This window comes from Danio rerio, chromosome 24 (assembly GCF_052040795.2).
Source record: "Danio rerio strain M-AB ecotype USA chromosome 24, GRCz13ab, whole genome shotgun sequence".
Classification (NCBI taxonomy): domain Eukaryota; kingdom Metazoa; phylum Chordata; class Actinopteri; order Cypriniformes; family Danionidae; genus Danio; species Danio rerio.
The window spans coordinates 29,872,773-29,887,020 of NC_141044.1; the positions used below are offsets into that span (position 1 = coordinate 29,872,773).

At 34.6% G+C, this 14,248-nt stretch overlaps 1 protein-coding gene across 17 annotated transcripts in view; it reads right to left on the reverse strand.

The window, feature by feature from the left end:
- tnikb (TRAF2 and NCK interacting kinase b) overlaps positions 1-14,248 on the reverse strand; it is a 145,263-nt gene that overhangs the window by 67,665 nt on the left and 63,350 nt on the right. For all 17 annotated transcript variants that reach the window (XM_087308710.1, XM_087308706.1, XM_087308708.1 and 14 more), the window contains exons 4-12: positions 13,708-13,833; positions 8,738-8,848; positions 8,505-8,595; positions 6,288-6,418; positions 6,128-6,182; positions 3,246-3,324; positions 1,867-2,042; positions 437-503; positions 156-354 (exon numbers count right to left, since the gene is read on the reverse strand). In XM_087308710.1, the coding sequence (XP_087164836.1) occupies positions 156-354; positions 437-503; positions 1,867-2,042; positions 3,246-3,324; positions 6,128-6,182; positions 6,288-6,418; positions 8,505-8,595; positions 8,738-8,848; positions 13,708-13,833 (1,035 nt within the window). The remainder of the gene's footprint in view (positions 1-155; positions 355-436; positions 504-1,866; positions 2,043-3,245; positions 3,325-6,127; positions 6,183-6,287; positions 6,419-8,504; positions 8,596-8,737; positions 8,849-13,707; positions 13,834-14,248) is intronic.

Genomic DNA, 14,248 nt, shown 5'->3' on the forward strand with positions numbered 1-14,248 from the left:
AAAGTAACTAAAAAACTATTTTCTGATTTATCATGATTTTATTTTTATTCAAGACAAATATTAGACTTGGTTATAAAATATTTTGCTTAAACATATCACATCACCTTAATATACTCGATATAATATACTTAATATAATATATAATCTTCTCTCACCTCCTCTAGTCTCCTCCTTTGCTCCTTCTGCTCCTCGATGCGCTTCTGCCTCTCAGCCAGTAGTTGGCGCTTGTGCTCCTCGTTCTGCTGCTGCTCCAGCTGTTGTCTCCTCAGGGCTTCAGAACGCTCCTTATTGGCCAGCTGTAGACGCAGGAAGTCCCGCCTCAGAGTCGACTCACCGGGGATGTTTATGATGGAGCTGTTAAATCATCAGACGTTAAATCATCTTTACGTCAGTCAAGAGGTCCACAACTAAACGCTTGTATAAAAGCTCTACACACCTCGGCTCTCCTATATCTCGCTCCTCTTCCTCCTCTTCGCTGCCACTGTACTCATATTCGGTCTCGTCTGAAAGGTAAACACATAGAATAATCATGGATTGCAGGTTACCAAGACAAAGATTATCATTAGGAATACAATTTCTGACTATTTACTGATGAGTACTGTTGTAACAAAAGAAAATAAGCTATACAATAGTTATTTTTTAAAGCTACATAGTTTTAAAAAAATTGGCAATAAACAAACAAAAAAATTAAAATGTAAAAAAATATAAAAGATAACAATTATATGATTAAGTATGCAAAATACAAAGATGTTTTGATAAACAACTTCAAATGTAAAGAAAAAATTTTTAAAAAGCAATTAAATAAACAAACAAAAAATTCAATAATATATTCTAGAATAATATCAATAATAAATATAAAATCATATTATAATTATATATATTCAATGGCAGTTGTGTAAATGTTTTAATAAAAATCTAAGTTAGTGTATATGAAGTGAAATAATATAATTACAAAAATTCCTACAGAAATAACACTTACTGTTTTCAGTATTACAGTATCAGTCTCATTTCAAATCTGATTTACAAGTTCTTAGCTCAGTTTCAGCCTCAATTGAAAACAGATTTATTTAGTTCAACATCAAACACATGCATTTTTATTGAGGGAAAACACCTTGACTGAAGTACTGTAATTTCTGAATTTCTGTTTTCCATACATTACTAATGTAAAAATATCATTAAAATTGTAATAGTGCACATATTCAGCAAATTGCTCCTCTCTCTTGCTCTCGAGTTTTCAAGCTAATTAACAAGCCATGGATAATGCAGTCATTTTATATTATACCATGCTGCATTTCAGTTTTTTTCAACATATACCCTTAATGATTATCCATGTTAATTGTGTGTTAACTACTGGTAAAGTAGAGAAGATAATCAGTTCATGCGCTTTATAAACCAAGGCAGCCGCAGTAATATCATGTCACAGTGTCAAAAGGACATCCATGGCTTGAATTTCATGATCAAAGTGAAAGAATTTGAAAGCTGAGATGGTTCACTTTTAAAAGTAACAAAGCTCATCACATTTATTGGATGACAACCACTACAAATAATGCTTGCTAAAGTTTTGCTCAAGCATCAACATTCACTGTAAAAATGCTGGGTTATACACAATTCCTTCATGTTGTCCCAACACAAATCTATAAAACGAACTTAATTGTTTTTACAAAAATTTAAGTTGATTGAGCATAAAAACAAAGTTGTCCCCCCCCCAAAAAAAACATAAGAATTGCGCTGGTTAAATTTATATTAAATAAGCAGATTGAACAAGCAGCAAAAGTAATTTTTTGGAGTGTTGATAAAAGATCAAGATTGATATTTAATTATCAATATGAGCTTATGATACTATCAAAACAGAAACAGTAAACTCACCCCTCTCTCCTCTCTTCTTTTTAGTCCGGTCAATGTGGTCTTTGAGCTGAATTCGGACCTGTCTCTCATTCGGCAGGTCTTTGATGAAAGGGTGTTTGATGAGTTGTTCAGTACTGGGTCTCTGATTGTGATTCTTCACTAAACAGCTCTCAATAAACGATTGGAACTTTTTAGACCTGTAGAGAACGACACATCATTCAGGCTATGTTTACACAACAACATTTTCAACAACAAAAGCTTTAGCCTCGTGTAAAAAAATTAAATCACCATAAAAATAAAATATACAACAACACTTTCCCTGTATTCTGCTATTTTATGTGGTTGGTCAAGCTTGGCTCTAAAGATCCCGTGAAACAGTTTGAAATTAGCATTTTTTTATCCATGTTTGACGTAATCTCTACTGAAACATAAAGAGAGGGTGAATAATAGAGTAGCTCCCTTGAAAAAAAAACTGCCAATAGCTACAAATAATTAATTTGTTATGAATTAATTAATTATTCATAAATAATTAATTCTCTTATGACAACGTTGCCATTGTCGACGATGCCATAAAACTTCACAGTTCTGCCAGGGAGAGTGGTTGAGCTCAAGCGCATCAAATGTAAATGAGAAAAATGTAAAAAAATAAATAAATAAAAAAAAAAAAGAAAATCGTCTTGTGGGGGGTGGGACATGTCAGATAATAGGGAGCATTTGATTGGTCAAGACTAGAAGTAAAAAAAAAAAAAAAAAATCGTCGATCCATTTAGATCAGGGGTGCTCAACCCTGCTCCTGGAGATCTACCTTTCTGCTGAGTTCAGCTCCAACCCTGATTAAACACACCTGAATCAATTAATCAGGACCTATAAAGCCCTGGATAATTACAGGCAGGTGTGTTTGATGTGGGTAGCAACTGAAATCTGCAGGATGGTAGATCTCCAGGAGCAGGGTTAAGCACTCCTGATTTAGATGGACCTGACAAACTACAAGCTTTGGACATTTATGTCAGGCTTATGTTTTCTCAAACATGAAGTTTGTAAAACTAACATATTGACAGTAACATCTAAAAAAACCTTTAAATTAGTTACTTTTAAAGGAACCTTTAAATCTAGACCTCCCTAATCACATATGCTCGCATGCACAACATCATCTTTTTCATAGACTCTTAAACATCTTCAGTGCCCAAAACGTGTTTGTTGTGTAAACCAACAGACAAAACACAAAGAATGTTGGCAAACAGTAGCCATTTTGACTTCAATAGCTTTTCTTTCATATGGAGGTCAAAATGTTTTGGAATATCTTCTATTGGAGCACAACAGAACGAAATAAAAAATGTTTGGAACCACTTGAGTAAATGGTTTACAGTTGAACTGCCCCTTTATCATGAGGTTTTACTCACCATTTCTTGGACTTGAGACGGGGTGCTGGGTTTCTGGGTATGAGGAAGAGCGCGCGCATGGGATGCATATCACAGAGTGCTGAGAAAACAGACAACGTGTTTATTTAGCTTTAACTGTTTGTTCATATACAACACATTCCCTGCACGCTCATATACAGACATCTATACTATACAGTAGGTGAAGACACTTTTCAAATGCTGGGTTCCACACAATTCCAAAATTTTTTAGTTTTTTTACTATTTTAATTGGATTGAACATAAAAGAATTAAGCTGTCTCCAAAAAAACGTAAGAATTGTGTTGTTTCAACTCATTTTAAATGAGTAGTTTGAACAAGCAGCAAAAGTCATTTTGTTTGAGTGCAGTATGTGAGCTGAGTAGTATGTCCGATTTCAAAGTATTCATCAATTAGAACTACATCTAGTGAGGATGTGACGTATACATTTACTAGACATTTTACCAACTTTCATCTGGACAGCAACAGTACTATAGTGTATGCAGTTGAAGTCAGAATTATTAACCCCTCGTTGAACTTTTTTTTTTTTTTTTTTTTTTTAATTATTGCCCAAATTATGTTTAACAGAGCAAGGAGATTTTCACAGTATGTCTGATTTTTCTTTTGGAGAAAGTCTTTTTTTTTTTTTTTGGCTAGAATTTTAATTTTTAAAAATAACATTTTGAGGTCAAAATTATTAGCCCCTTTAGGCTACATTTTTTGATAGTCTAGAGAACAAATCATCATTATACAATAACTTGCCTAATTACCCTAACCTGCCTAGTTAACCTAATTAACCTAGTTAAGCCTTTAAATGTCACTTTAAGCTATATAGAAGTGTCTTGAAAAATATCTAGTAGAATATTATTTACTGTGATCATGGCAAAGATCAAATAAATCAGTTATTAGAAATGAGTAATTAAAACTATTATGTTTATAAATGTGTTGAAAAAAATCTGCTATCCGTTAAACAGAAATTGGGGGAAAAAATAAACAGGGGGGTAATAATAATGAAGACGCCAACTAAACTACTGTATATATACACACACACATATCAAACATTTATTTCATCAGTTGAGCCCATTTGCAATCTTAAAAGGAACAATCATAATTTTTTATCAAGCAATAATCTTTACATTTATATTGGGCAGAAGGAAATGTGACTGAGAAAATATACTTCAATGGCTCACCCTTTACTCTTAAAATTGAATGTTTAAGTATTTAATTGCTACTGCTGCTGTTAACTTAACAATAATAGCAAAAAACTAAACAGTAACAAGCACATTTCCTCAAAATATATCAGTCAGGGAATGTGTAGATGACAACTTCCGTATAGCAGCTTTTTTGCTCATGATATTATTGCTTGATTATATATGCAAATTTACGCTTTCAGTAATTGTTCAGGACAATATCAAATCATTTTTTAAAATGAAATCCCCTTAATACATGATCTTTTTTTATCAGCCAAATGGAAATTTCAGTAATCCAATTTAGGGGTCAGACCACAAGAAATACACTGTAAAAGAATCTGCTAATTAACAGTTTACGTATTTTGTATTTTCTGTTCATTTACGGTTGTGATTTGCATTATGGGCCCTTGATCTTGGAAATTTAACTATTACAGTTTAACTAAGTGACTTTTATAGACATTTTTAGTAGTTTGAAATAATATAGTGTATAAGAAATAATATATAGAGAAATAAGTCTACTAGTAAGGTTTTTGTAGCATAATTTACAACACCCACAGAAACACTATATTAATTTAAACTACTAAAAATGTTAATAAAAGTCAGTTTTTCAAACTCTTCAAGCTTGAAAGTTGTTGGAAGATTGCAATTCAAAAGCATAAACAAATGGGGGAAAATTTTTAATAAAAACATGAATCACAAAATACAGACAACTGCTAATTTACAAATACTTCTTAAAAGTCTACCTAGCATACACTATCTGACAAAAGTCTTGTCACCTATCCAAGTTTTAGGAACAACAAATAATTACTTCTAGTTGATCATTTGGTATCAGAAGTGGCTTATAGAAAAGGCAAAGGCCTCGAGATTACGTTTATTTTACCAAAATAAAATATAATCATGCCTTGATTTTTAATTAGGTAATTAGGACAGTAAGGTCTGACTTTGCTTAAACAAAAGTCTTGTCACTTAACAGAAAATATGTACAGTATGGAATATAAAGTCATGCTGCAGTGGAAAAAGAATTAGTACTGTGTATGACTCCCATGAGCTTGAAGGACTGCATCCATACATCTCTACAATGACTCAAATAACTTATTAATAAAGTCATCTAGAATGGCAAAGGAAGCGTTCTTGCAGGACTCCCAGAGTTCATCAAGATTCTTTGGATTCATCTTCAATCCCTCCTCCATCACATCCCAGACATGCTCAATAATGTTCATATCTGGTGACTGGGCTGGCCAATCCTGGAGCACTTTGACATTCTTTGCTTTCAGGAACTTTGATGTGGAGGCTGAAGTATGAGGAGCGCTATCCTGTTGGAAAATTTGCCCTCTCCTGTGGTTTGTCATTTAACAAGCAGCACAAATGTCTTGATACCTCAGGCTGTTGACCCCCATACTGAATGTAACCCCAAACCATGATTTTTCCTTTACCAAACTTGACTGATTTCTCTGAGAATCTTGAGTCCATGTGGGTTCCAATAGGTATTTTGCAGTATTTGTGATGATTGGGATGCAGGTCAACAGATGATTCAGCACAAAAATCTACCTTCTGCCACTTTTCCAAATGATCAACTAGAAGTCAAGTTATTATTTGTTGCTCTTATAACTGGGATCGATGACAAGACATGTCAGGTAGTGGACTTCGGACGAAACAATTATCATAATTTAACATCACACTGCATTGTGCCAGACTTACGAGGAGCCCCTTCAGCCATTTCGATAGCCGTAATTCCCAGCGACCACAGATCACTCTGTAACCAATAAAGAAAAGTTAAACCCGAACATGCCCTCACCCAAAAAGCAATCAGCATCTCTGAGATGAAACTGACAGCATAATTAAGAAACGCTTGAAATACCTTGAAGTCATATGTGGCGTCTGGGTTCTCATCACAGGCTATGACCTCCGGAGCCATCCAATATGGCGTGCCAATAAAAGTGTTCCTCCTTCCGACGGTGCGGTCCAACTGTGCACTCACACCGAAATCAACTGTTGAACACACACACACACACACACACACACACACACACACACACACACACACACACACACACACACACACACACACACACACACACACACACACACACACACAGAGAAGATTTGGCCTTAATGTGTCTGCGTGCAGTAACGAGAGGAGAGGTCTTTGATGAAGAGCATGCTGCCATCTGCCTCTGTGCCACTCTTCCCTCATCACCGCAGGCACTGTCGTCATGGCAACCAGCCCGAACTGTCTCGCAAACTCACACAACTCAATGACAAGCCCTAATAACTCCAGAGGAGGGTCACAGGTTCCTCTGCACAGCAATAAGACACAGACACACGTGATTCTGTAATTGCGACTCTCATGAAGTAATTAAGCTTAATTTTCATGTTCTTTGTGTGTGTTTACTTTAAGTTTAATAAACATTCGCAAGAAAAAAATCTGTATTATTAGCAATTTCAGTTATAAAAAATACATTATGTGTCTATCTTAACATTCTGGCCAACTATGTTACATTGGTTATAAAAAAGCTTGAGGTGAGTATGTTGAGCTACAGCCCAAAATGTCAACTGATATTGTCTACTCCATTATGGTTTAAAGGTTCCATTAATTTAAAATAAAGTTTTTTAGATGTTAGTATTAGTATTATTATTTTTCAAGATATTTATATACGAATTACCAACCCACATCCCACATGACGTCACACGGGTTCCCGGTTGCAGTAGCAAACATGTCGTGTTGTGTAGTAGGATGCCAAATTCGAAAACATAACTTTTACCGTACACCACATTGCTTTTAATGCCAAACGCAGACGTCATTGACTAAAAAGGAGCTGAATGAAGTGACGACCTAATTAAAATGCTGGACTCTGTAGTTAAAAAATGTACTGTAGTTCAATTATATGATGTTTAGTTAAAATTACTAGTAACTATTAAAGTTATGGTAACTAATAACTAATAAATTCCAAGTTAGATTGTAATGCAATAATGTGCACCTTTTGTAAACAATAACTATTGTGAAAAGTGCTCTATAAGTAAACTTTAACTGAATTAAATATTCGTAGAATTATTTTTTGCTGAAAGCGCTAATACTATATTCAGCTCAACCGTTTAATCTAATAATAATAATAACAACAACATGGTTTCCGCTACATTCATTCTTTCATGGCAGGGGCTTTTTATTCAAAACATTTGGTTGTGTTTTTTTTTAACAGCGGGTGATAAACGCACCAAAACTAATTAAAAGGCAAGTGAATTATAACAGCGCGAACTTCTCTGTAACCGTAGTAGTGCTGTGCATTAATTGTTTAATCCTTTAAGGTTACGTGTTGACTGACTGGGTGATTGAAAGGTGCGTGATGCGTGAGGCCAGCTAACACGACGTATAGCCGTTTCACTTTACTTGAGGATGCATTAATACAACTCTGTAGGTCTATTTGAGACATTCATAAATATTCCTAGCAAATCTAACAAATGTTGGAGACATACTTCTTACAAAAACGCACTAAATCGCACTTCAGCAGCGTTTATTTGAGAGCACACAAGAAGATCTGGGCTTGAGCAGCGTATATTTGAGGGGGCGTGCAAGAAGTTTTGTGCACAAGCAGAGGAAAACGGCACGCAAGCAAAGAGATTTGCAGGCTCGTAGGCTATTACATAAATGCGATCTCGACTTGTAATACTGCTCTCACGACATTTGTCATTGAAATAACGCCACAGGTAGTTGGTAAAAAAGGCCTGCCGCCACAGCTGGAAAAAAATCCTAGAGGAAACACTGAATAATATTATGTTACTGCATAAAAAAACGTCTCACACAGAATAAAAAAAATCTCAAGGCTGTCGAATAAACTTTCTCAACCAGACCTTAAAAAAAAAAAAAAGTAAAAAAAATTTAATCAACTTAATTAAAATGACCTTGATGATCCTAATAGTGAGCCTTCTATGCAAGATAGATAATCATACTGCATTTTATTTTTGATACTTAAAAAATAACACTAAAATGTAGCTTTTAATCATAACCCTTATTATATCCATTTTAATAACTTCCTATGTTTTTATTGTTTACAGAGAGGCATTAGTGCTAAGAACTCACCCAGTTTGACTTCCGCATTTTCTGTAAGCAAAACGTTCTGCCCTTTGATATCCCGATGGATGACCTTATGTTGATGCAAGTGGGTCAGACCCTATCAAAACCAGATGAAGAGGTTAAACTCAGCAGGAGAAGGTCAAATGAAGGAACACACTTCAGAAATGACAATTCTGAAAGCTAATAATTTCTCCTGGTGGCTCACACAAACACACACACACACATACACACACACTCACCCTGAGGATCTCTCTGCAGATGTAGGCTGTCCACTCCTCCTTCAGTGAATTCCCTTTGGTGTTTTTTATCAGGTCTGTGACTGAACCAGCGCCACAAAACTCCATCACCAACTGCAGACAGAAGTAATAACATCAGGATAAAACATTACAGTTAGCAGCATTATTCATTTCTGGACATAACGGTTATTGAAGATGAAAAAATGTCTAAAATAAATATTTCTTCATTTATACACACACTATCAGATAAAAAGACAGACAGATGATAGATAAATAGAATGACAGCACACTAGATATACAGAATGATCAAAAGATAGAACGATAGTTAGGTATGAAGAACTATAGAATAATATGGAAAGAAAGAATGACAGACAGAAAGAAAAACTGAATTATAGAACATTAGACAAATATATAGGATGACAGATAGAAAGAACGATAAACAATAGATATAAACATTGTTCTATAAACTATCGGTCTGTATACTGTATCATTCTATGGCTTTATTGTTATCTATCTAATGATAGAACGATAAATGGAACAAAGGATAGAACGATAGAAAAAAAAACAATAGATGGAAAGTTTTGAAAAGGAACGATAGAAAAAAACAATAGATATAACGTTTGAAAAGAAAAAACAATAGAACGATAGAAAAAATGAAAGAACGATAGAAAAAAACTATTGATAGAACGTTTGAAAAATGATATAACGATAGAAAAAAACCAATAGATGGAACGTTTAAAAAAAACGATAGAACAATAGAAAAAATGATAGAACGATAGAAAAAAACTATTGATAGAACGTTTGAAAAAATTATATAACGATAGAAAAAAAACAATAGATGGAATGTTTGAAAAAAAACGATAGAACGATAGAAAAAATGATAGAACGATAAAAAAAGATAGAACGATAGAAAAAAACTATAGATGGAACGTTTGAAAAAAAACGATAGAACGATAGAGAAAATTATAGAACGATAGAAAAAACAATAGATAGAACTTTGAAAAAAATTATAGAACGACAGAAAAAAACAATAGATGGAATGTTTGAAAAAAAGATAGAACGATAGAAAAAATGATAGAATGATAGAAAAAAGATAGAACGATAGAAAAAACTATAGATGGAACGTTTGAAAAAACGATAGAACGAAAGAAAAAATCATAGAACGATAGAAAAAACAATAGATAGAACTTTGAAAAAAATTATAGAACGATAGAAAAAAATAGATGGAATGTTTGAAAAAACGATAGAACGGTATAAAAAGTTATAGAACAATAGAAAAATCAATAGATAGAACGTTTGAAAAAACGATAGAACGATAGAAAAATTAATAGATAGAACGACAAAAATGATAGAAAGACAGCACAATAGACTGACAGATGGAATGATAGATGATAGAAAGACTAATCACCACACATTAGCATTATGAAAAGGGGGCTTAATCGCTGAACAAACCAAATAGGATAAATTTAGATAATTAGGTCAAAATAAATGCACACTAGAAGACAATGAAAGTGTTTACAAGTCTTTACATTAATGCAAGAAAAATAAAAGAATTCATATATCTCAAATATCCAATTCTGTAGCTGGAGCAGCTCACATATTGAAGAGGCAGAACCTGTATTCAAATTAGACATTCGACACTCACACACAAAAAAACGTGAATTCACGCTTTTCAGCTGAAACTAGATCTGCGAGCGACACTGCTGTCCCAGGGCAACTTCGCTTTCTCACTTCAAGTTTTTAAAGAAAAATTCAACGACAGGATTAAGTTAAGCTGTTTTTTTTATTTTTTATTAAGCCCTACCTATGTGTTCAAATTATAAAAAAAATCTGTTTTTTTTTTTTACTACTTTGGTTTCACCCTTTCTCCCAGGAGTCTCATAAAAGAGTCCAATTCTCGCTAGAGGCCCCAAGGGCACCATAAAAGTCAATAAATATAATTGATGAGCAGAATATGATGTTATTTCTGAAATGCCGACTGGCTTTGAATGCTCTATTGAGCTGATCCGTTGGGACTCTCAAAGTCACGAGTGCTGAGTCAGCAGCATTGAGCCTCCTTTAAGGAAAATACTTTTTACAAAGACGTCCGATGGAGGGCAGTTGTGCTGACCGAAGGCTCTGGTGCCCGTGAACGTCTTCAGCGTGTCACTTATCTTTATGTTGATGTGCAAAGAGAAACCCAAGGCTCGCAAAGAAAACAAGGCTGCCGGTTGTGGTGAAAGCACCTCTGCACAAGAGTGTGAACGCTGCGTTTCTAAGTGAGAAATCAGCAACTGTTGGAAAGCATTGCCCTGTTGAGGAAGCTATTTTGAGCTCTGAAGGTGCACAAGCTAAGCTAATCAGAATTCCTAATGCACAATTAAATACACATTGGTACTACTAAGTAATTAATGTTTGCTAAATGTAATCCAGATGTAATCCTGACAGATGTAATCCTGACACATTGTAATGATTAGATAACATGTTTTTTTAGAGTTGGATAGTGATAAAACAGCAGCTTTTTGGTTAGTTTTTTGTCAAAACGCATAGTTTTTTTTAAAAAATTGGCCATGTGAAAAGGCTTTTTAATGTTTTTACACATTTTTCGAGAGCCTTGGACTGATCTTTGTTGTTAATTCTGATGAATTCCTTACCTAAAGAGCACAGACACATTATTTAAGCTACCCATGAGCAATTTTGGTTCAATTTTAGCTATTTTGTGGCTCTTTGCTAATGTTGATTTAGTTACAGTTATCGCTCAGGATTCGCTCAGGGTTTGCTTTTGGACAAAACATCTGAAATGCAAATGAACTTTTTAGACCTGACTAATACATTTTTTCAACAATAAAATGCAACTTTGTTCATCATTTACTCCCCCTCCCAGAGTTTCTTACTTCTTTTAAAACGCAAAGGATTATAAACTGAAGAAAGCTGAAAACCTGTAATCATTGATTTGCACAGCATTTCTTTTTCCTAATAGGGAAGTCAATGGTTACAGTAAGTAAATCAGCAAACTATCATCTCAAAAACTTTGAAAGATTGAGATGCTTTGTTTCCAGTGAGAAACTTGTTCATGCTTTTATGACCAACAGGATGGATTACTGTAATGGACTCCTCACTGGCCATCCCAAAAAGACAGTCAGACAGTTGCAGCTCATCCAGAGTGCTGCGGAAAGGATTCTGACCAGAACCAGAAAATCAGAGCATCACAACTGTCCTCAGGTCTTTACACAACCTCCAAGTTACATTCAGAACAGAATTTAAAGTATTATTACTTGTCTATAAATCACTAAATGGCCTAGGACAGGGGTGTCAAACTCAATTCCTGGAGGGCCGAAGCCCTGCACAGTTTAGTTACAACCCTGCTCCAACACACTTACCTGTAGGTTTCAAACAAGCCTGAAGGACTCAATTTGTTTGATCAGGTGTGTTTAATTAGGGTTGGAACTAAACTGTGCAGAGCTGCAGCCCTTTTGGAACTGAGTTTGACACCTGTGGCCTAGGACCTCAATACATTACAGATATGCTCACTGAATACAAACCTCACTTAGCTCGTTAGGATCAAGTAAACTAGACATTTTTTAAGAGCTCAGTCAAAGCAGGGTGAACCGGCCTTCAGCTACTGCGCACCCTACTGTTGAAATTAGCTTACAGAAATAATCAGATGTGCTCCAACATTAGGTACATTCAAATCAAGACTTAAAACACTGTTCCTTTACTGAATGAGCACTGTGCTACGTCTGACAGGTCTTCTCTTATTCATTATTTTAAAAACGGTTTTTAATCACATTTTAATAATTTTTATTTTTTGCTGTTCTTATATCAACTTCTTTTTTTCCTGTTTATGTAAAGCACTTTAAATTACCATTGTGTATGAAACGTGCTATATAAATAAACTTGCCTTACCTACAGTTTTTCAGAATATCTTCCACTGTTTAACAAATAAAAGACCTTCATAAAGGTTTAAACAATTTGAGTGGGTAATTTTTCATTTGTGTGTGAACTATCCCTTTAAACATCATGAGTAGCACCACAAAAATACACCTTAAATTAGGACAAGCACACAAACTATCACTGTAAAAATAACAGCTGTAATATAGACCATTTTGAGGAAACAAAAACAATGGTCTCAACATACTTCCTGTTTTACATTTTTAATTTCTATAGCTTCAGAGGAAACAAAAAGAGCCACGTATTGATTAATACTGTTATGATAGCTGTTTTAGCATTAAGTTATGATTAAATTGCCTCTGGTTACAGTTTTGAAATAGTTTGATAACAAGCAGGAAATGTTCATGGGCCAACGACTATATTGAAATGGTCTATACCAGAGATGCCTAAACTAGGGCCCTCAGGCTAAAGTTGGCCCATGTTAACTTTTGATTTGGCCCACCATCCCATCTGAGAAGAGAGAGAGAGAGAATGATGGGGATGATTTAGAGACTGTCATTTCTAATTTGATAAAAATTTTCTGTTTCTTTAGTTTTATTGCTAAGCTACAACAGGCTAATGCAAATTCAATGTTATAATTAAATGAATTTTTCAAATGTACATACTGTCACTCGACAGATAGAGAGCAATCCAAAGATATCTGCAAACGAAGGCAAAGTCCGATTCTGCTTCACTTATTTATTCAGCATTGAACTCCACAGTGCGATAAACTTGATTGTTTATGTTTTTATTGTAATAAGCTATACTAAAAATATACTGCATTAGTTAATATGATTTAAAGTAACGTTATCAGTTTATTTTTGAAATATTATAAAATAAGTTAGGAAATGACCTATGACAATTTTAATGTAATATAGTTTAGCCCATGGGTCTTAATGATATTTAGTTTTTGGCCCTTTATACGAAACAGTTTGGGCAGCCCTGGTCTATAAAGTAAAATATCAGCAGCTACAAAATGTTTTTTTTACACAGAATTATATTGTTGATTTTCATTAATGAAATAAATAACCCTGATTCTCTTTCAACAGCTAATGTAGACTGACCCAGAGCTGGTCATCCATGCCAGGTGGGTTCTTCTTGATGAAGGCACCATAGTAGGTGGCGATGTTTCGATGGTGGGAGTATTTTTTCAGCATGTTGATCTCAGCTTTGATCTCCTCCTCCTCATCCTGTCAAGTAAAACAGATGATACTTCAGACAGAGCCGGAAAAATACAGCACAGTCATTGTCAGAAAACAATGAGCAGTCTAAATTCTTCAGTATGCAGTCTACTCCATTACAGTACATCATTTTCTTTTTTATTTTCTTTTTTTTTATTTTGATTTTATTCCATTCCATTTAAAAGTTATAAAGATAACCATAGGTAAAACTTAGGACAAGTGGTGGCGCTAGAGAGTTTGAGTTAGAGATTCAAATTTGTTGTGGTTGAAGATCAAACTGTCCTCTCTCAGTGTGCTAAAGTTTGTGCAAATGCTGAAAACGGTTCATAGGGCTGCCATAGACTCCCAGAGGGGGAAAAAAAAAGAAGCCGGAAGAATAATAAGAACCGGAACGGATACAATAGGTGCCTACGCACCTTCGGTG